This window comes from Giraffa tippelskirchi, chromosome 1 (assembly GCF_054371585.1).
Source record: "Giraffa tippelskirchi isolate mGirTip1 chromosome 1, T2T-mGirTip1v1.2.pri, whole genome shotgun sequence".
In the NCBI taxonomy this organism is placed as follows: Eukaryota; Metazoa; Chordata; class Mammalia; order Artiodactyla; family Giraffidae; genus Giraffa; species Giraffa tippelskirchi.
The window spans coordinates 220808511-220828486 of record NC_137275.1 but is presented as its reverse complement, the minus strand read 5'-3'; the positions used below and the strand labels follow the sequence as shown (position 1 = coordinate 220828486).

At 49.3% G+C, this 19976-nt stretch overlaps 1 protein-coding gene across 3 annotated transcripts in view; it reads left to right on the top strand.

Moving 5' to 3' along the window:
• Positions 1–207: 207 nt before the first annotated feature.
• The window catches only part of ASTN2 (astrotactin 2), a 989820-nt gene continuing 970051 nt past the window's right edge, over positions 208–19976 (top strand). For all 3 annotated transcript variants that reach the window (XM_081575818.1, XM_081575813.1, XM_081575806.1), the window contains exon 1: positions 208–748. In XM_081575818.1, coding sequence (XP_081431944.1) covers positions 349–748 — 400 coding nt within the window. In that variant the 5' untranslated portion in view covers positions 208–348. The remainder of the gene's footprint in view (positions 749–19976) is intronic.

The following is a 19976-nucleotide window of genomic DNA, read 5'->3' as shown; positions in this document are numbered from 1 at the left end:
GTGCTGTGGCTAAGGAATATTGTGCGGGGCGGATCGGGGGATCCTGGGAAAGGCGAGGGGGCGACTGGGATTTGCACGAGGCCGGGCGGAGCCTCCGAAACGCTCCGGGTCTGAGCCGGGGAGAGAGCCCGCGAAGGGGGCGGGCGGCGGGGCCCGGGGAGGCGGCGCGGGGGGGCGGGCCAGGGCCGGTCGGGAGGCGGAGCCCCGAGCTGGGGGCTGCTGGCGAGCGGCTCCCACGGCTCCTTAGCTCCGGCGCCCCGGTTCGCTTCGGCGTCTGCCGCTGCCGCTTCTTCTTCCTCCTTCGCCACCGCCGCCGCCGCCGCCCGCAGCCCCGCAGCCCCTCCCGCCATGGCCGCCGCCGGCGCCCGGCGCAGCCCCGGCCCCAGCTCGGGGCTCCGGGGGCGGTTGAGGCTCGGCTTCCACCCGCCGCCGCCGCCGCCGCTGTTGCTCCTGCTCCTGCTGGCCGGCGCCACCGCCGCCGCCTCGCGGGAGCCCGACAGCCCCTGCCGGCTCAAGACCGTCACGGTGTCCACGCTGCCTGCCCTGCGGGAGAGCGACATCGGCTGGAGCGGCACCCGCGCCGGGGCCGGGACCGGGACCGGGGCCGCCGCCGCGTCCCCGGGCTCCGCCGGCTCCGCGGGCACCGCCGCCGAGTCGCGCCTCCTGCTCTTTGTGCGTAACGAGCTGCCCGGGCGCGTCGCGGTGCAGGACGACCTGGACAACACGGAGCTGCCCTTCTTCACCCTGGGTAAGGCTTGGCGCCGGGACTCGCGGGGTCCCGGGAGCCCCTAAGTGAAGCCGGACGGGTGGGGGTGCCCTGGGGATTCCCGCCCCGGGCTGCCCCGCTCGGGGTCGAGTGAGGGCAGCTGAGGGACCCGGAGGGCGTACAGGTGGTTGGGATGAGCGCGTGGCGGGAGCCGGGGGGCGTGCCAGCCCTCCCGCAGTGGGGTCCCTCTCTCAGTGCCGACGTTGAGCTTGGCTGTGGTCGATCCCCGACGCCGAGACCCCAGCTGATTCGAGTACTCGCGCCAGGGCCCGCGGTGAACCCCGCTCGCAAGCCCGGTCTGGGTCCAGCCGCCCACTGCTTCTCCAGGCACCGCCGTGGGCCGCCCACGGTTACCGCCCCCTCCCTCTCGCCAGAGTTCTTGGGTCTGCTCCTCGGGATAGGTTTTCTAGACAATCGGAGCGCAGTAGCTTCATGTAGAATCCCTCAGTCCGCATACACTCCGTTTCCCTGTGGGTTGGGTGACCTTGGCCAAGTCGCTTCCCCTCTCGGGGCCTCAGTTTTAGCCATCTGTGAAATGGGGCCGGGGAGGATTGAGTGGTTTCTGAGCCTTGGGATTCAGAACCCAAGGTCTCTACTTTCTGATTCTCCCTCCATCCCCGATGTCGCATTCGCCTTCCTCACCCACTCCCAATGGAGAGCAGGTTTGTCCTCGCAGCTCACTCACTGGGCTAATAATAATAATAACTTAAAAGGCATGACGTGGGGAGGGAAGAGGGGAAGGGTGGGGGCTCAAACGGAAAAGTTAATCAGAAAGTTCGCCAGCAGCTTGCTGCCTGCTGGTTCCCGGCGCGAATCCCGGAGGAGTCGGCCCTTCCGTGGAGCTGCGGGAAGCACAGCTGATTCCCACCCGGGTAATTGATAGCTTAATTATCTCGGAGAGCGTTTACAAAAATGTTGTTCCCCCTTCGCTCTCCCGAGCTCACTGATCGCGCTCTCTCCCCTCCCCTCTTGGGGGCGCGGGGTGCGATTGGTTGTCGGAGTCTGGCCAAAGACAGCTCCGGGAAGGCGCTGGGGTTCGCCGCAGACTCCAGACCCTCTTCCCCGGGTCCTTGGCCTCACCGGGGTCCGGCTCAGGTCAGGCACCTCGGGGTGGGCCTTCGAGGTCACACGCCTTCAGGATCCCGGCTTGAACCTCTGAGGTTAACTCTTTGCTCGCCCAAGAACCCCCAAAGAGTAATCAATGGACCGGACTCCTCTGTCCAGAGACACCCCCCCCGCCCCGCCCCTCACTCCCACCAGCTCGCCTTTCTTGCCGGCCTTTTGGAGATCTGAGCGAGTGCCAGGCCCTCTCGTGGTCTGAGCTTGGGCCTCGGGTCCCTGGCCCCGGGCTCTCCCCGGCTGGCTGTAACCTGAGCCCGCCAAGCTTTCTGGGATGCTAGGCAGGAGACCGCTTTGCAGGTTCCCAGGGGGACTTCCCGCGGCGGCGTGTCTAGCGTGCGACACACACACATTCAAGCATACACACGCCTGCGTGGACACATACACATTCACACACACGCTTGCACACCCCAGTAACCCTTGCCACGCGCACTTGTAGGATGCCTGTTTCCAAGTAAGGCGATGGAGATGGCGTTCCTTATGCTGAAGAGCTAACCTTGGGCTCCTGCCCAGCTCCCGTGACCCCAGGCAGGGAAGGGCCCTTTCAGAGAAATGGAAGGTGTGCCTCCTACACTTCCATCCCAACCTTATCCCTCCAGCCTCCTGATCTCTCTACTCTGGGTTGTCCAGAGAGGTCTGGAATGGGAATCCCCCTAAAAAGCTGTCCAAGTGAGGGGAAAGGGGAACATTCTTGGTTGCATATGGCATGACTTGGAGGTGAGGACCCCAGAGCATTCCGGCTTCCCTAGGATGTGAGGACCCGGTCCACCCGGCTACAGGAGTCATCCCAGAATTCCTGGAGCTGGCAGCCCCTGCCTTTTCAAACTTTGGCTTTCAAGAGGGAATGGATGCCTGGGAGCCTGGGGCAGGCTGAATGAGCAGCTGAGGGAGGAACTGAAAGACTCAAATCCCCCAGGACCCATGCTTCAGCCGGAGAGATTCCTGGTACCCTCCACTTAGATCTTTCTGCCTTCTCTGATGCAGGCGGCTGAGCCCAGCGGAGACTGCCTGCTGTGGAGTGCCGGGGTGCCGTCCTTCTTGGCAGCTCTGAGCCCTTTGGGGGTTCAGGGCCCCCCTCCTCCTCCTCTTCCTCCCCCAGCGCCCTGGACTGGCAGCTCAAGGCACTCCTGCCAGGGATTTGGCTAGCGAGGTAGTCGCCAGATGGCCAAGTATAGCAGGAGCTGTGTAGGGAGACGTGGGCTTTTTGTTTGTGTTGGTCTTCCAGTGTTTGCGTGTAAACACACAGTGCACAGTGAGCTCTGGGAGGGCCAGGCTGGCTGAGAATGAGGGCTGAAGGGGGGAGGCACTATGAGTGATTTATGGCCGTATCTCCCCCAGGGGCCCCAGGCAGCCCCATCCCATTATTCCTGTCCCCAGACCTTCTAAACAAACTTGTCTAGTGTTTGTCTCCGGTGAGTTGAATGCGTCTTTCACTGTTAGGTTGCCAGTTCAAGCGATTTGGAGATGGCATATGCCACAGACATGCATGCAAAGTTGGTAAATGCTGAATCTTGCCGATAGTGGGGTGTGTGGAGCCACCGCTAGGGGGTGATGGTGTCCGCCAAAGCCCTGCTGAGGGTTGTGGACCCGGAGCTGGTGGTGGTAAACTGTCCCTGGTGTTAATGGGGGTGGGGGGTGGGGCGAACAAACAAGTGAAAGGTCCAGTTCCCACTTTACTCCCAGTCCAGTTGGGGGACATTAAAGTTAATTTGCACACCGTTTCTACCATCCCTACTCACCAAGGTCACTGGCATCCCTGGCCCACCCTCTCTCCATTCTGCCTCTCTTGTTTGAGCTATTGGCTCTATTATTGGAAGTGCCCAGACATAAAAGACTTCTCTCCCAGTCTATTCTTCTTCGTGTTTCTAATCTTCCCTTCGGGTTCCAGCCTGCATTATGCAGGTGGAAGTTCCCTCGGAGGGGGAAATACCACCCCCTCCCCCGGGTATCTGGGCCTCTTCTTTAGAGTCTGAGTTGGTGGCACTGATAAAGTGAATTTCCTTAAACTTGATCAAGGAATAGCAGATAGTTGTTGCATCCTTAATGTGCTGCAAAGAGCTTTACTCTTGCCTTTTATTATTTACTCACATGGAATATAGGGGAGGGGGCATTGCTGGAATTGATTTCCATTTTACAGATTAGGCAACATTCTTTAGAGAGGTGCCTAGTCCAAGGCCTCAGTGTGAGTAAATGCAGACATGGCACTGGAATCTCAGTCCACCAGGGACCTACATTCTTGGTAATTGCTAAACTCAAGCCATCTTGAGCCAAATATGCATCAAGGGGCTGGTTACATTTATGTAGGGCATACAATAGTCTTGAAGAGAAACGTCACAATCAACACAAGAACCTTTCCCAAGGGAACTTAGCTGTGTTGGTGTGCTGAAGTGTGAGAGTGTGAGAAAGAGGCATGAGTTAAATGACCTCCAGTGACCCTGCCAGCTCAAAGTTTCATGACTCATGGGATGTCAAAGGGCATCCTATGCAGTGGTGCCAGGGAATGATAGAGAGGACACTTTCTGTAACATCAGGGAGGGAAGGTATCTCTTGAGACTCAGAGAAAGCTGGGGACACTTCCTGGACAGGAAAAAACTGAATGAGCCATGGAGAATGGGCTGGGGGAGACGTTGGATGCTGCGGTACAGCTTGGGGACTTGATGCCTGTTAGGACCTGGAACCCTCAGCTGTGGCCGCTGTGACCTTGAGCAAGCCACTTGTCCCCAGATCTTCAGTTCTTTCATGCTTTAATGTGAGTGGGTGGATGAGCCCTAAAATAATCCTTTGGTGTAAAGATGCTATGAACTTGAAGTGCCCTGATCTGCTCTGTGAGTCTGACTTAACTGCTTTTGCTTCTCACTGTCTCCTTTTCTTTGCTGGTAGCATGGGGGTGTCAGGAAGGACCCATGGAAAAGAAAGAATTCAAACAGGGGCAACTGTCGGTGCAGGGCTCCTGAGGTGAACAGGCGCATCACTCAGTTCTCAGCCCCCAGACAGCCCCAGACTGTGCCTGTGGCTTTAGCTTTCATGCCCACCGGTAGGGAAATGGCATCCTTCTTCCTGTGCTTGATGGTGGCCGGGCTGGACTGTTTAACACCAGCCTTGATTCAGTGAAAGGGGGAAAAGAGATAAAACGGAGTAAACTGCTCACTGCCAGCATCTGTTACTAATTTGCTTGTGTTATAAATCACACAGGTGAGGAATATTGCTCTGTCTTTGGGGGAGGGTGTCTCGAGAAGGAAAACCATCCAGTAGTGTGTCTTTAAAAAGTTCTGCATGAGTAGATTTGGCAGTGTCCTGAAGCACTGTCCCGAAAGGATGCTCCTTGCAGGAAGCTGATCGGCCAGAGTGGAAGACAAAGAAGCTCTGAAATGCCAGCTTGGTTAGGTCTGCAAAGATTCCTTAAAATACAGACAAAAATGGACACCAAAAAAGAGAAAAACCTCCAGGACCAAGGGACCAGGCACTAAGATAGAAGGGTTGCTAGCAACAGGAAGTTAGCCCAAGGACAGTCCACTAGCCTAAGGAGGGCCAGAGGGATTTCCTTCAAATTTGAATTTCAATAGAGAATGAGGCACATAACTTTTTTTTTTTTTTTCTTCTGTCTGGTTCTAAGGAATGTCCTAAAGGTGCAAATACCAAGGATGTGGAGGGCAAGACAGGAGGATGTGTTGGACAACCAAGCATTGACCTTTAGTGATGACAGGGTTCTCCTGGAAGGAAGCCTTCAAGCAGGCACCACACAACTATTTGGCAGACATTTGGGGAAAGGACCAGAGGCATTGAGGCTATCTGCCCCTTCTGGTTTCTGGTTTGATCCTGAAGGTTGATGCCAGTCGTTAAGTGGGAAGAAAAATAGTATAAGCTGGGTTTTCTGTAGAGATTTCTGACCACAGAATATTCATTAAAATCAATTCCAGTGTTGTTTTTTTTTTCTTCTGTGGGTAAGAGGGAGAGATGAGAGGTGGGGTGGATGAGAGGGAATTTGATGTCTTCAAACAAAGCTACACTTAAAAAATGTAATTTAGGCTCTAGGCCCCTTATCACTAAAATATTTCAGTAGCACTCAGACTTCAAGGTCCCATTCTGCTGTGATGGTCCAAGTTTCTGGGACATTGTTAATAAGGGGGTTGGTTCAGTGGCCTCTGATCTGAGTTTTTCCCCTCCATTTACTGCTTTCTTCCCTCACTGTCTCCATCAGATTTGAGCTGGCAAAAGAATGAAGTCTATTTAATAATTAGGGCAGAGACAGGTGTATTATCTGCCCTCAAAAAGTACAGTCTGCTCTTTCTGGCCATAGTTTTACATTCACAGATTCAACCACCTGACTGCACCACACCATTTTCTATAAAGGACTGCCACATCCTTAGATTTCTGGAAGCAGGTCAGGTCCTGGAATCAATCCTCCGTCGATAGCAAGGGACCATTATACTATGTCATGGAGAGTGTGCTGGGGCAGGGTGAGAGGAGGATCCATTTTAGCTCTCAGAGGCCCAGGCTGGGTCAAGACCGTCCAGATTTGCTGTTTCTGGGGGTCAGGAGCCCCGGCCAGCATGACAGCCCAGCTCTGCAAGCTTTTATGATCCAGAGCTCGATCATTTTCCTGAATGGGGCCTTCAGGCTGCAAGATCATTCAATAATTTTAATTTACAGCAAGTCCAGTGGTAGTTTTGACTAGGCCTCTGGCAGGCAAAGCCGCCTGCTTCTCACCTCCTTGCTTGGATATAAACTAGGCGTTGGCTGCCATGGAGTGGTGTGAACGTGCTGGGAAGAGAGAACGATGGAGAACAGCAGTGGCTTCTTTGAGTGGAGCCATGAAGACTGTTACCATGACCGTCAGTTTTGAGCTCACAACATCATACTCAGAGGGCACTGAATCCACCCCCTCCATATTGTATGGTAACACTGGAGCCCCGACAAGGGAAGAAACCTACCTAAGGACCAGCTGTTCAAACTTAAACCCAGTGGTCTTGAATCCCACTCCGTTTCCTCCATCACACTAACCACGGACACATGGGTCTGGGCTAAATATATCTCAGGTGTGCAACTTGGCTGACCATCATATGGTGCCCCAAGACTCTCCTCCTCTTCCTGTAAAACAAACAAACCAAAACTAAAATATCGAAGGAGGAAGAGAGCCTTCTAGGGAAGCTGAATTTGTTCTCCTTTCCAGGTATCCAGCTGGTTGGCTCCAGTCCCTCCTGAGAGCCTGAGCCGATGGGTTTTGTGGGGGGGGAAGGAGGACGCCTCATTGCTCTTCACTCTAGCTGTCGGTGAGGGTAAGCAGAAGCGTGCTGTTTTCCAGAGAAAGCAAGTCAGGTTTAACCTTGAAGTGGAGCAGCATTATAGAGACGCTTCCTTTGCAAAACTGATACTTTCCCAAGTTCTCATACTGACCAGCTAGTGGCAACAGAAGATTAACTATCGTTAGAGAGAGAGAGCTGGCTTGTCTTTCCTCCCAGCAGAGCTTGCAGCATCTCTGCCCCAGGAGGAGGCCGGCAGCAGTGCTTGGCAGGACTGGCTCTCTTCCCCATTGCTTGCGTTCTGCTCTCCTCTCACTGGCTTCTTGCTGATGTCTGCAGTTTTCTTTTTTTTTTTAGGACAACAGCCCCCCACCCCGCCACCCCATGAAGACTTCTCTTCGGATTGGGAGAGGGGTGGTGACTACTCAAAGTAAGCTTCGGGGTCGAAAGCCTCCTTACTGGCATACTAGAACATGCAGGCAGCCCCTCTGTGAGTCAAACATTGACAAGGATGTTGTATATTACAGACCATTAGGGTTTTCACCTGAGAAGGCACCCTCGCTCGATCCTCGCTGTCAGGCCGCTGGCAGCCTCAGATCTCAACACTTCTGACTACAATCTCAGCTGTCAACTCCCTGCTCTCTCTTCCCCAGTCTTATCCTCCCTAATCCATCCTCTGTACTTGGAGACAAGGATTTCATTCAAAGCCCAAACCTGATCATGGCTGTCCTCTCCTCATTCACTGGTTCCCCATCATTCTTAGTATGAAGTTCGAGCTTCTGATTGAGCTACAAGGTTCATGTTCAGACTCTGCCCAGACTAGCCTGTGATAAGACCCTTTCCTCCTTGTTCTATAACTCTGCCCCAAAGGCCCTGGGAAAATCGTTTCTTACCTTTCAAGACTGAATTCAAATATCAACTTACCTTTGAAGCCTTTCCTGACCTCTTGGCACTGAATTTGGACACTCTGGGCCTTGGTGACCACTAGTGATATAAAGACTAGTGTGATAGTGGCCGGTCCCTTAGAACTACCTGGAGCTTGCCAGGCACTGCTCCAGATGCTTAAGATGTATGGGAGAACAAGAGACCTAGATCCCTGTGTTGAGAGAGCTCATATCCATGAGTATGTGTGTGTGCACGTGTGTGTGTGTAGGTGTATGTGTGTTGGGGAGAAGATGATAACAATAAACATAATACCTAAGAAAATTATGTAGTATGTGAGAAGTGATAGATTCTATGGGGAAAAAAATGGACATTTTGGAGATGAAATCAGTTTTAATATTAAATAGAGTCAAAAGATGGCTTATAGAGTCAAAAGATTGCTTATTGAGAGTGTAGGATTGGACTAGGACTTGAAGGCCACAGAGGTGTCTCCAAGCAGATATGTGGAAGAGTATGGCAGGCAGAGAATGGCTCCAGCACAAAGCTGACTCCAGAGCATGCCTGCAGTGCTCAAGGGCTGGCAAGGAGGCCCGCATGGCCAGAGTGGAGTGAGTGGGAGTGGGCGGGAAGGACAGGAGAGGAACTCAGATTTGGGCATTTGTTGTGAGTCCCATGGAGAGCCGGGCAGGACTTTAAGCAGAAGGGCATCCCTCTCTGACTCTATCTCAAAGGAATTGCCCAGGCTGGTGTCCAGAGGGGCGGCGATGGTAGAGGAAGATCTGTAGGAGACTGTTCAGGTGAGCAGCGATGTTGGCCTGGGGCAGAAGGAGAGCTGAGCTTGCGGATTTGTCTGTCTTGCACTGCTCGTTTGGGATCTCCATAGGCAGAGAACATCCCTCCTTCATCTCGGGGGCTGCAATGACTCACCCTGTGCTTGGCACATCCTAGGTGTTCAGGGGATCTTAGATGACTAGAACTTTGGGTTTGCCAAGTCTCATCACAGAATCCACACTGTGCAGAACTGGGGGGGTGTTGACACTCCACTTCTGCGTTCAGGCTGAGCTGAAATGCCGCCTCTTCCGTGAAACCTTCCCTCTTCTGAGTTCTTGCAGCTACTGCCTCTGCCTTCTCTCCTGCCTCCTTATTATTCTGAGTAGTGTCTGTAGGGTGAGTAAGGAGACCACTTGATTAGAAGAGAGATTTGGGTGTAGGGAAGCCCTTTCCTTGAGAATCACGGAAGCCAGGTAATGAATGAGCACCTTTGCACTGTGCCAAGCAGAGAGGCACTGACAGTTTTCAGGGAAATGATACACCATGGTTTCCGAATCATCACTTGTCATGAATGGTGAGAATGTCAGACATTGTCTAAATGAAGCCCTTAAAGGAGTCGGGGTCATGTAGCAAGGCGGTGGTAGAGCAGGAACCACGTCCAGGCTCCTGACTCTGAGTCTGATGTGACTTCCTCCCTAGGCCACTGGGGGTAGGGGGGGCTGGTATTCTAGACTTTACCATTCTGGCATGAGGTAGACTGTGAAAAGACTGACCATTTATTGAACATTTACTATGTCCTGGATGCAGGGCTGGCATGTCTGTTATTTTATTTCCTCCTCCCTATGGGGCTGAAAGACAGATAGGATTCATCTCATGTTACAGGTGACCATGGAGGCCCAGAGGAGCTAAGGAACATACCCAGGATCACACAGCTGTCCTACAGCTGAGTCCAGTCCCAGGTCTGCCTGGTTCCAAGCCCTGTGCTCTCTCTGCCTCCCGTGCTGCGCTGAACTAGCAGTGCTCATGAGTTTTCAGCTCTTCGACAACCTCTTGTACTTCTTATCTCTTCCTCTTCTCATTACCAAGAAGTTGCAGATGTTTCTTATCGAGCAGCTTCAGGTGTGACAGCCTCACAGGCCCGAGGGACTGCACACCTCGTTTCTGGGCTGCCAGGAGCTGACTCAGCATCGCCCAGGGCCTGCTGCTCCGTGCCGGTTTGCCAGGAGGGCACCGAGCTGTGTCTCATTTTCTCTTGATGTCCCTCATTACCGCTGGACTACTCCAAGAGCAAGTTCTGATGCTGCCGTGCCTTCTAGATTTTTCTCCTTCCCCACCCGCTCTCTACCTCTCTGCTTCCTCCTCCCCTGCCTACTCCCTCCCCCACTGCTTTTCCACCTTCTGCTGGACGTACTGTTACACTAGGGGACCTATTGCCTAGGCCTTCCAGGAACTTAGAGAAGCTCTACATTCTTTTTCTAGAAATTCTCAGGCATCTGTTGTCTGATTCACAGCCCCAGTTTGACTACATAAACCTTGTCATTTCTCCCCTTCACCCCAAGTTGACTTTTGTTGCCTTAGTACTTCTAGCAGCGTTGTGCCATTTTAATATTCTCGCCTTGAAAATGAAATTATGAAATTTGTTCTGTATTATCTGTACATATGGGATCTATATAATATTTATATATGATGCTGTAAAAATCCTAATAAATAGTGTATGGTTCTCCTAAAATATTAGAACTGGCTTAAAGAAGGCCTTTGAGATCTATCCCAACACCCTCATTTACCTAGCAAAAATAAATGCATTTTTCAAGGTTCCACAGCTAAGCCAACGGCTTCCCAGGTGGCGCTAGTGGTAAAGAACCTACCTGCCTATGTAGGTCAGACGTAAGAGACACGGGTTTGATCCCTAGGTTGGGAAGATCCCCTGGAGGAGGGCACAGACAACCCACTCCAGTATTCTCGCCTGGAGAATCCCATGGACAGAGGAGCCTGTTAGGCTATAGTCCATAGGACTGCAGAGTCAGACACGGCTGAAGTGACTTAGCACGCATGCAGCACAGCTAAGCCCCAGCACAATCCAGCCTCCTCTAGCCCAGCTCCTCTGACGGGGTGTGCCAGCTCGAAGACCCAAAGCCCTGGGGTCAAACCCTGGCTGTGCTACGTTTTAACTGTAGACTTGGGACGCCACATCTCTGAGTCTCTGTTTGCCCATCAAAACGTGAAGGTAGCATGGCAGTCACTTCTCTGAGTGGCTGCGGTCATTATTTTTGGAGAGCCCCCCCCATCACTTAAATTGTAGTCCAGGCCCAGCCCCATGCTCAGGTTTACTTACACTAAGCCATATGATCCTTACGGAGATGGTGTGCACAGAGCACCCAGCTCGGCGTCTGGCACAGTTTGTGCTCCATGCCTCTTAGCCACCTGGAATCCTTTCTATGGAAGGAGGTGGAGGTATGAATAAATAATGGATGCAAATTCCCTTTTCCCTGCCCCCGTTTCCACTCCTGCGTGCCCTCCTTCCCTTCCCCCGCAGCAAGGTGGAAGAAAGATGAAATTGACCACTGATCTCTGCTCCCTCTCTGGGAGCCCGGGAACGGGGACTCCGGGGTTGTGTGAGGACAGTTTGGCCAGAGAAGCTGCGAGGCTGAGCCTGAGGCAGGTGGGTGCTGGGGAGGGAGGGGGGAGTCGGGCAGAGCCCTCTCCCTTCTGGTGGCAGCTGGCTGACAAAGCCCTGCTCTCAGGCACCCCGGGGGAAGTCACGAGTGGCTTTGCAAGCAGCCGAAAAGGGAAGGAACATTTCCATTAGCAGAATCAGCAGTAAAGAGATTTCCAGTCACAGTAATAGCTGCATTTGGGGGAATCATTTCAGTGGTGGCTGTGGGCGGAGGAGGGGGGAAGGGGGCAGGGTGGCCCTGAGAGGCATGGAGCCAGCTGGTCTCCTTGCAGGAACTGAGAGACAGCACCCCCGAGAACCAGGTGCCAGATGCCCAGGAACTGTTGGGGAGCCCCGAGGGGCGTTGGACAAGCAGGCTGGACACCAGGCTGCCTTCCAATGAACTGAACCCCTTTCTCAGGAGCCCCCAGGGAGGCTGCAGGCTTGTTCTCTGTTGCCTCTGTTCTGATTACCTGGTTTACTCTTTTCATGTCTTCAGAGCCAGCAGCGACTGTGTAGTCTTCTGGGGGTTGTCGGTGGTAAAGGCCCCATATTACTTAGTTCACTTTTTCCCATCCAGGTGATCTTCCCCACCCAGGAATCAAACCCGGGTCTCCTGCAATGAAGGCAGATTCTTTACCAGCTGAGCTACGAGAGAAGCCCATTAAATCAGAATCACCTTAGAAGCTAGGTTTTCCCTTCCAGACCTACGGAGGCACTCAGGAGGGGCCTGGGAATCTGTACTTTAACAGATGTACCAAATTCTTGCTATGTGCCTGGATAGCCTGGGTGCAGTAGCCCCTGGGAACCTCTGCAGGCTCACCTCCTGACACTCCTTGTGGCATCTGGGGGTCTAGCCTCACTGGTGACTGGCAGATTTCGGGGGGTACTGAACATATTCCCGCTAACTGACTCCAGAAAGGAAATGTTCCTTCTGCTGAGAATGCTTTCCTGGTCCCTGATTCACCTGCCCATCTCCTAGCCTTTGCTCAGTGATGACCTCTTCTGAGGAATCTTCTCCTTTTCCTCCAAGGCTTAGGTAGAGGTTTCTTTTTTCTTTCTTCTTTTTCCTTTCCCCTCCCTCTACTGAACGCTCATACCCCCCTGGTAGGGTTGGCATATTTTGTGCACAAAAATAAATGCAAAAAATAAAACGCAGAATGCCCAGTTAAACTTGAATTTCAGACAATGAATACTTGCCTAGTATAACTACGTCCCATATGTCCCATGCAATATTTGGGACGTAGTTATGCTAAAAATGACTCTCCGATGATCAGAAATTCAAATTTAACTGGACAGCCAGTATTTTATCTGGCAACCTGCAGGGACCCTGTGTTTCTCTCTCTGCTGTGAGGGATTATACTACCAGTGAATGCTTTGTTCCCTGAACCCCTATCTCCTCCATCTCAGAAAACCAGAGTATCATTCACTCACTTATTCAAGTGATGAAGTCATCTTTGATACTTCCCTTCCCTTGCCTCTCATTCTCTCGGTCAGCCAACCCTGTTGGTTTTACTTCTAAAATGACTCAAACCTCTTCAACTTTCATAATGTCCTACTGCCATCACCTTTGTCCAAGCTCCTTTGAGCCATTACATCAGTCTCCTAACTGCTCTTCATACCTCTTCTCATTATCCTTCCTTTATATTGTTTGATATATAGCTCACAGGCCAAATCTAGCTTCTGCCTGCCTTTTGTATGGTCTTCAAACCCATTTACTTGTTTCAATCATTGGGGAAAAAAATTAAAAGAAGAAGATTTCATGATATGTGACAATTATATGAAATTCAAATGTCAGTGTCCATAAAGATTTATTGGAACACGGTCACCTCATACCCTCAGGTGTGTATTGTTTGGTTACTTTCATGTTGGAAAGCAGAGCTGAGTAGCAGCAACAATGAGTATCTGGGCCACAAAACTTAAAATATTTCCTAATTGTTCCTTTACAGAAAAAATTTGCCAACCCTGCTCTGTACAGTAAACAGAGTGATCTTTTCCAAAAAGCAAATTAGATCTTGTCACTCTCCTGTTTAAAGCCTTGGTTTCTCATTGCTCTTAAGAGATAATCCTGATTCCTTTTCACAATCTAAATTTTTTTTTTTAATTGCCTCTTCTCTGAGTTCATATTTCATTTTTTCCCTTGCTCATAGAACTCAAATATCACCTCCTCCAAGAAGTCTTCCCTGGTGCACTGTCCCCTCATAGCTTCGTCCCATTTATTTAAAATAAATAAATAAAATGCCTTTATCTGACAGCTCTTTGATAGTAGAGAATGTGTCTTGTTCATCTTTTTGATCCTCTTCTCAACTATAGAAAGCATAATTGAGTAGATGTTTTCTGACCAAATGAATGGCACATGGAGAGGGAGATGAGTGATATTCTGTACCACCCTGCAGGGACCCACTTCACTGGGTTACTTATTAGGAGATTGCTATCAGGATTCCAAGAGCTAAAGTCTGTAGAGCATACAGATCAGCAAATGCTACCTAGATGTCTGTTACATAAACAAAAATAAACAGACTTGGACCTTAATCCCTAGGACACATCCTCTCTCCCTTTCATTTGCAGCTGGAGTGCGTTTAGGGCACCCACAGGACGTCCTGTGAGTAAAGACCTCATGGAGCCAGGGGGTGGGTCATCCAGTGGTTGGGCCTAGGAGCCAGGAGTCCTGGGGTTTGGTCAAGTCCCTTTCAGTTTCTGGGCTTCCCCCATCTCTCCAGTGATGACGTCAAAGCCCATGGCATGTGAGATTCTTCTCAGCCCCCTCTGCTTAGCAGGGGCCCAGGAGGAAGAGAAGGGTTCCATTTAGGAGCTTCTGAGGCTGGAAGCTGCTGCAGCAGGATAAAGCTGACTCCCTCCTTTCCTTCCTCCATCTCTGCGTCCTTTCTGGGGCATCTGAAGAGCAAACCTTCCACTCTGAACCCAGGTGCAACTCATTTCCAGCCCAGTCTCACACTAATTTGTTAGGGAACCTTCTTCAATTACTTTCTCTCTAGCCAGGGAGGGAGACTGGAGAAGCTGACAGCCCCAAGTAACCAATTACCGGTCTGCCAATAGCCGGACTCCTACCGTCCCTCCCTCCCTTCTTTCGTTTCTCCACTTTATTCTCCTGGCATCTAAAGCATCTCTTCAAACTGCAGAACCCTCTGAAAATGGCCCCAGTTCACCTGTTCCTGGCTGAGGCGGAGAAGACCATCCCTTCCCCAAGAGAGACCCCAGGTAGGAAGGCTGGTGGCTGAGAAAGGGCAGCTGCAGACTTTGGAGAGCCAAACAGGTGTGGCAAGCCTGCTAAATTCCAAACTGTGCTAGATGGGGAGGCCCATACCTTGAGTTCTAGTCCTGTTTCTGCAATTCACTGGCTGTGGCCTCATATGTTCACTTATTTATTTTTGGCTGTGCTGGGTCTTCATTGCTGCGCATGGTCTAGTTGAGATGAGTGGCTTTGTTGAGGTGTGCAGGCTAATCATTGCGGTGGCTTCTCTTGTTGTAGAGCATGGGCTCTAGGAGCATAGTCCTCAGTAGTTGTGGCACGTGGGCTTAATTGCTCCCTAGCCTGTGGAATCGTCCTGGGCCAGGGATTGAACCCACATCCCCTGTGTTAACAGGTGGCACCATCAGCGAAGTCCTATGGCCTCATATAAATGACAGTTGCTTTGGGGGACTCATATAGCATTGAGTACTGTCAGAGTCATCTCTCCTTCAGTAAGCTGGGGAATATTGGGTTGTATAAGATACCTCATGAAAGAGGAAGAACCTTCCAGTCCTGTCCACTACTGGAATCCCAGGTGTCTAGAGCTGTGCCGGTCACATAGTAGGCACTCAGTAAGCATTTGTTGAATGAAGGAATGAATAAATGGGAAATGTGTGTGATCAGACATTGCTAATCAACTAAATCCCAGCTTTGGATGCCTTCTGAATGCAAAGCCCCCATCAGTCAGTGGAATCTACTGGGGTTTGCATGGATGATGAACTCTATTCATGTTCCCTAGACTCAACCAGTTCACCTGAACCTGTGGTTCACCTTAAGTTCCCTTGTTGGTGGAATCTACTGGGGTTTGCATGGATGATGAACTCTATTCATGTTCCCTAGACTCAACCAGTTCACCTGAACCTGTGGTTCACCTTAAGTTCCCTTGTTGGGAGCTGGGGCCCTTCAGTCATTATTCAGTCATTCTCCAGACCTTGTGTGGAGTCCCTTGGGGGCACAGAAAGGCAGGGAGTTCACAGTCTATTGGGATAATAACACTTGTGCTTCTTGATTTAAAAAAAAATTCCCTTTCATGGGTATTTTTAGTATCTACATATTACCGATGAAGACATGACCATTCAAAGAGATCAGTCAGTTGCACAAGGCCACATAGTAAATGGGATTAGCTGTATTTATTTTTACAAGGAAGCTTTGTATCACTCTCACGAATGGGGCGCCAGAATAACTTGCTATAAATGGAAGATAGCCTGTAAAAGTAAGTGTGGTGTTCATGTGCCTTCTAAATTCATCTCTCAAACCACACTTTGGGAAACATTGATTTGGCCCAACCGCTGAAGCAAAAATATGGGTTTAAAATGTAAATTTTGCCCACTTAATTGTGAGCTTTGCTTTAATGTATACAATAAAAAGTATCTTTTTTGCCTCATAACTCCTGAAAGTGTTAGTCACTCAGTCATGTCCGACTCTTTGCGATGCCATGGACTGTAGGTAGCCCTCCAGGCTCCTCTGTCCATAGAATTCTCCAGGCAAGAATACTGGAGTAGGTTGCCATGTCCTTCTCCAAGGGATCTCCCCAACCCTGGGATTGAACCTGGGTCTCCTGCATTGCAGGCAGATTCTTTACCATCTGAGCCACCAGGGAAGCCCTACCCCTATTTTAAGATCCAGCCTGAATGCAACTTTGCTGCTTCCAAGGTGACTTTGCTGGCTCCCTCAAGAACAGTTGTCTCCTGCGCACTTTATATTTTCATTGCGGTCCATGTTTTCATGAAATATTGTGATTGTTTAATAGTCTGTCTCTCCTGCTAGTCTTGTAAACTTCCCGAGTTAGACATCGTGTCTCTTTAATATCTGTAACTCCAGCAACGAGTGCATGCATACTTATTAAATTTTTAACCGTAATTGTAGATTTCAACGGAAGGAATACAAGCTTGTTATAACAAATTCAAACAATTCGGGAATATTACATGGAGAAAAAAGTGAAAGTCTCTCCTCTATTGGATCTCATTCCCCAGAAGTGATCATGATGAAGGGTTTGCTGGGGTCCTAGTGAAATGTGCCCTAAATCTGCAGCTGCACAGCTACCTGTCGTGATCTCACAGAGCGGAAGCAGCTTATCCAAGGTAATCCGGCAAGTTTCTTGCAAGCAGCTCAGGGATATTAATGAAACCATTTCTTTGTTAGGGCACTGGTGTTTCAAACTGGTTTCCATGAAAGATCTGGGGAGTATGAGTTGCTGTAGACTTCACCTAAAGAGATACTCCAATATTGAGCCAGTTCCAGGCATGTTCAGGTCTCAGAATCTACTTGCCGATTTCTTCCAGGCCACAGTCAGAAGGTTCTCTTCCTAACTGACCCTACTTGAATATATATACATACATAGTGTGAATATATATATACACACACACACACACACACTAAATATATATGGTGAATATATCTAATGTGAATATATGTACCTGAATATATATAGCGTCTGTTTATATATATATACAAATATATGTATTATATATACACACATATATGTATGCATTTAGAATGCGTGAATGCTCATTTGTGTCCGACTCTTTGCGATCCCATGGACTGTAGCCTGCCAGGCTCCTCTTTCCATGGGATTCTCCAGGCAAGAATACCGGAGTGGGTTACCATTTCCTTCTCCGGGGGATCTTACTTACCCAAAGATCAAACCCATGTCTTCTGTGTCTCCTGCATTGGCAGGCAGACTCTCTACTGCTGAACCACTTGGGAATTCCCATGCAGATATATATACATACATACATATGCATATACACACATATAGATACATATGAGAGATAGAGAATCGGATAATAATTGTTCTGTCTGGAGAAGAAACTGAACACAGCCCGGGCGGAGCTGAGAGGAAACAATTACCATGAGTCCGGGGCAGGTGTCTCTGTCTTTCTGGCACAGTGTTTGACATGATGGGTAAAGCAGTTCTTCTTTTCTTCCTTAAATTATTTTCTCATGTGAGTGGGCAGACAGGCTACTCAGGAGAGGGTTACCTGGGTTTAGGTTGAGCTGCCTTCTTCAGAAGCCCGCATTTATGATGCCGTGTAGATTGGCAGCTGGTCAATTAATAGAAAAAGTCTATTAAAGGAGGGAATCATAAAAAATAATAATGCACCTTAAACATTTCCTTTTTAACTTAAAATTCATAAATGTATATCCATTTGCCAACGATTTGATGTAGGCCGGGGTCCTCTCCTTTGAGTCTGGGTCAGCTGATTGGAGTCCTGTGCCATCTTTATTGCAGAAGCCATGCTCAGAATGCTCTGAATATGATCTCCATTGGTGGTCTCATTAAGGTGGGGACTGAGGACTTAAAGATGCTTGCCAAGTAATTCTTCTAGAGTTTTATGATTCCTTTCTAAATTTTTATAGTTGTCACACCTGACCTAACACAATAGCAATATTTAAGTGACTTTCCTTATTTTTATCATAAGATCAGCTTAGTCCTCCTAGAAGCCACTTTCTTTTGATGCTCATAAATTTTTAATCCATAGAGTATTTCATGAAATTTTAGAAATATAAGAAACACAACAGACATAAATGGGTTTGGGAAACAAACTGCCTCTCTCTGTAAAAAAAAAAAAAAATCTCCACTGATGGCAAAATCCCAAGAACGCTGGAGTGGAAACACCTGATTAGTGCCAGTGTCCAGGGCCTGGGAGCTTCAGGATGTTTTATAGAAATAATGGAGAGCAAGGGCTAAACTGGCAGTCAATGCAGAGAAGGCCAGCTGAAAGCTTTAGAAATTTATGCGTTTTAGATTGACACAGGCATTGATGTCACAGAAATTTTAGGGGTTGGATCATTAGCATTTTTCCCAAAACTCTGATTTAAAGAAGAATAAAAGGGCACCCACTTGCACTTTTGTGGAGAATGTAAATCTTTGCAACCACTGTAGAAAATAGCGTGGAAATTCCTCAAGAAATTAAAAATAAAGCTGCCATATGACCCAGCAATTCCACCTTCTGACTGTTTATCTGAAGAAAAGAATAATTCGAAAAGATTTTTGCACTCCTGTGTTCATTACAGAGTTATTTACAATAGCCAAGATATGGAAGCAATCTAAGTATCCATCAAAGGATGAATAGATCAATGAAGAGGTGGTTTATACATACAATAGAATATTATTCAGCTATGAGAAAGAAGGAAGTCCTACCATTTGCAACAATGTTGGATGGACCTTGAGGGCATTATACTAAGTGAAATAAGTCAGCAGAAAAATATAGTATATGATGTCACTGATACTCAGAATCTAAAAACACCAGACTCTTAGTAACAGATTAGAATGGTGATTACTGATTGGCCGGGTTGTTGACCACAGATTAAAACTTTCCAGTTATAAGATGAATGCGTTCTGAGGATCTGTTGTATAGCATGGTGGTTAGAGTTCACAATACTGTATTGCGTTCTTGAAAGGGGTTAAGAGAGTAAATCTTTGTGCTGTTTTTCTCACCACAAAAACAAAGTGGTAATTATGTGATGAGATGAAGGTGTTAGCAAATGCCCTGGTGGTAATCATTTAGCAATATATACTGTATCAAGTCAACACAGTGTACGCCTGATACAGTGTTTTACGTCCATTGTATCTCAGTAAAACTGGAAAACATTTTTTAGTTTCAAAGAGGGTTAAACTGAATCCTGGGCTTCCCTGGTAGCTCAGCTGGAAAAGAATTCACCTGCAATGCAGGAGACCCTGGTTCGATTCCTGGGTCGAGAAGGTCCCCTAAAGAAGGGATAGGCTACCCACTCCAGTATTTATGGCCTTCCCTGGTGGCTCAGAAGGTAAAGAATCTGCCTGAAATTTGGGAGACCTGGGTTTGATCCCTGGGTCTGGAAGATCCCCTGGAGGAGGGCATGGCAAACCCACTCCAGTATTCTTGCCTGGAGAATCCTCATGGACAGAGGAGCCTGGCGGGCTATAGTCCGTGGGTTGCAAAGAGTCACATACGACTGAGCGACTAGGCACACTCAAAGCAAATCCCAGAGCTCTATCAGGAACTCAGGTCTTTAGACTCTAGGAACACTGTCCCTCCTGGGGTATCAATTATCACTTATGCCCCCTTCCTTTTGGGTACCTTTTTAAGGAAGGCACCCCACGCTTCTCCTTTTTTTTTAAACAGGTGAGAAAACTATGGTTCAAATACTGCAGTGACCTAGCATGGGATACAGAGCAAGATGGAGCTGCAGCTCAACTCCCAGATCAGGCTGACTTCCTGCACACCATTTCAACTATCCCTTTGCTCAGGGGTAGTTTTTCAATATTTTTTGAAATTAAGTCCTAGCAATTTTTTTTTTCACCGATGGCCA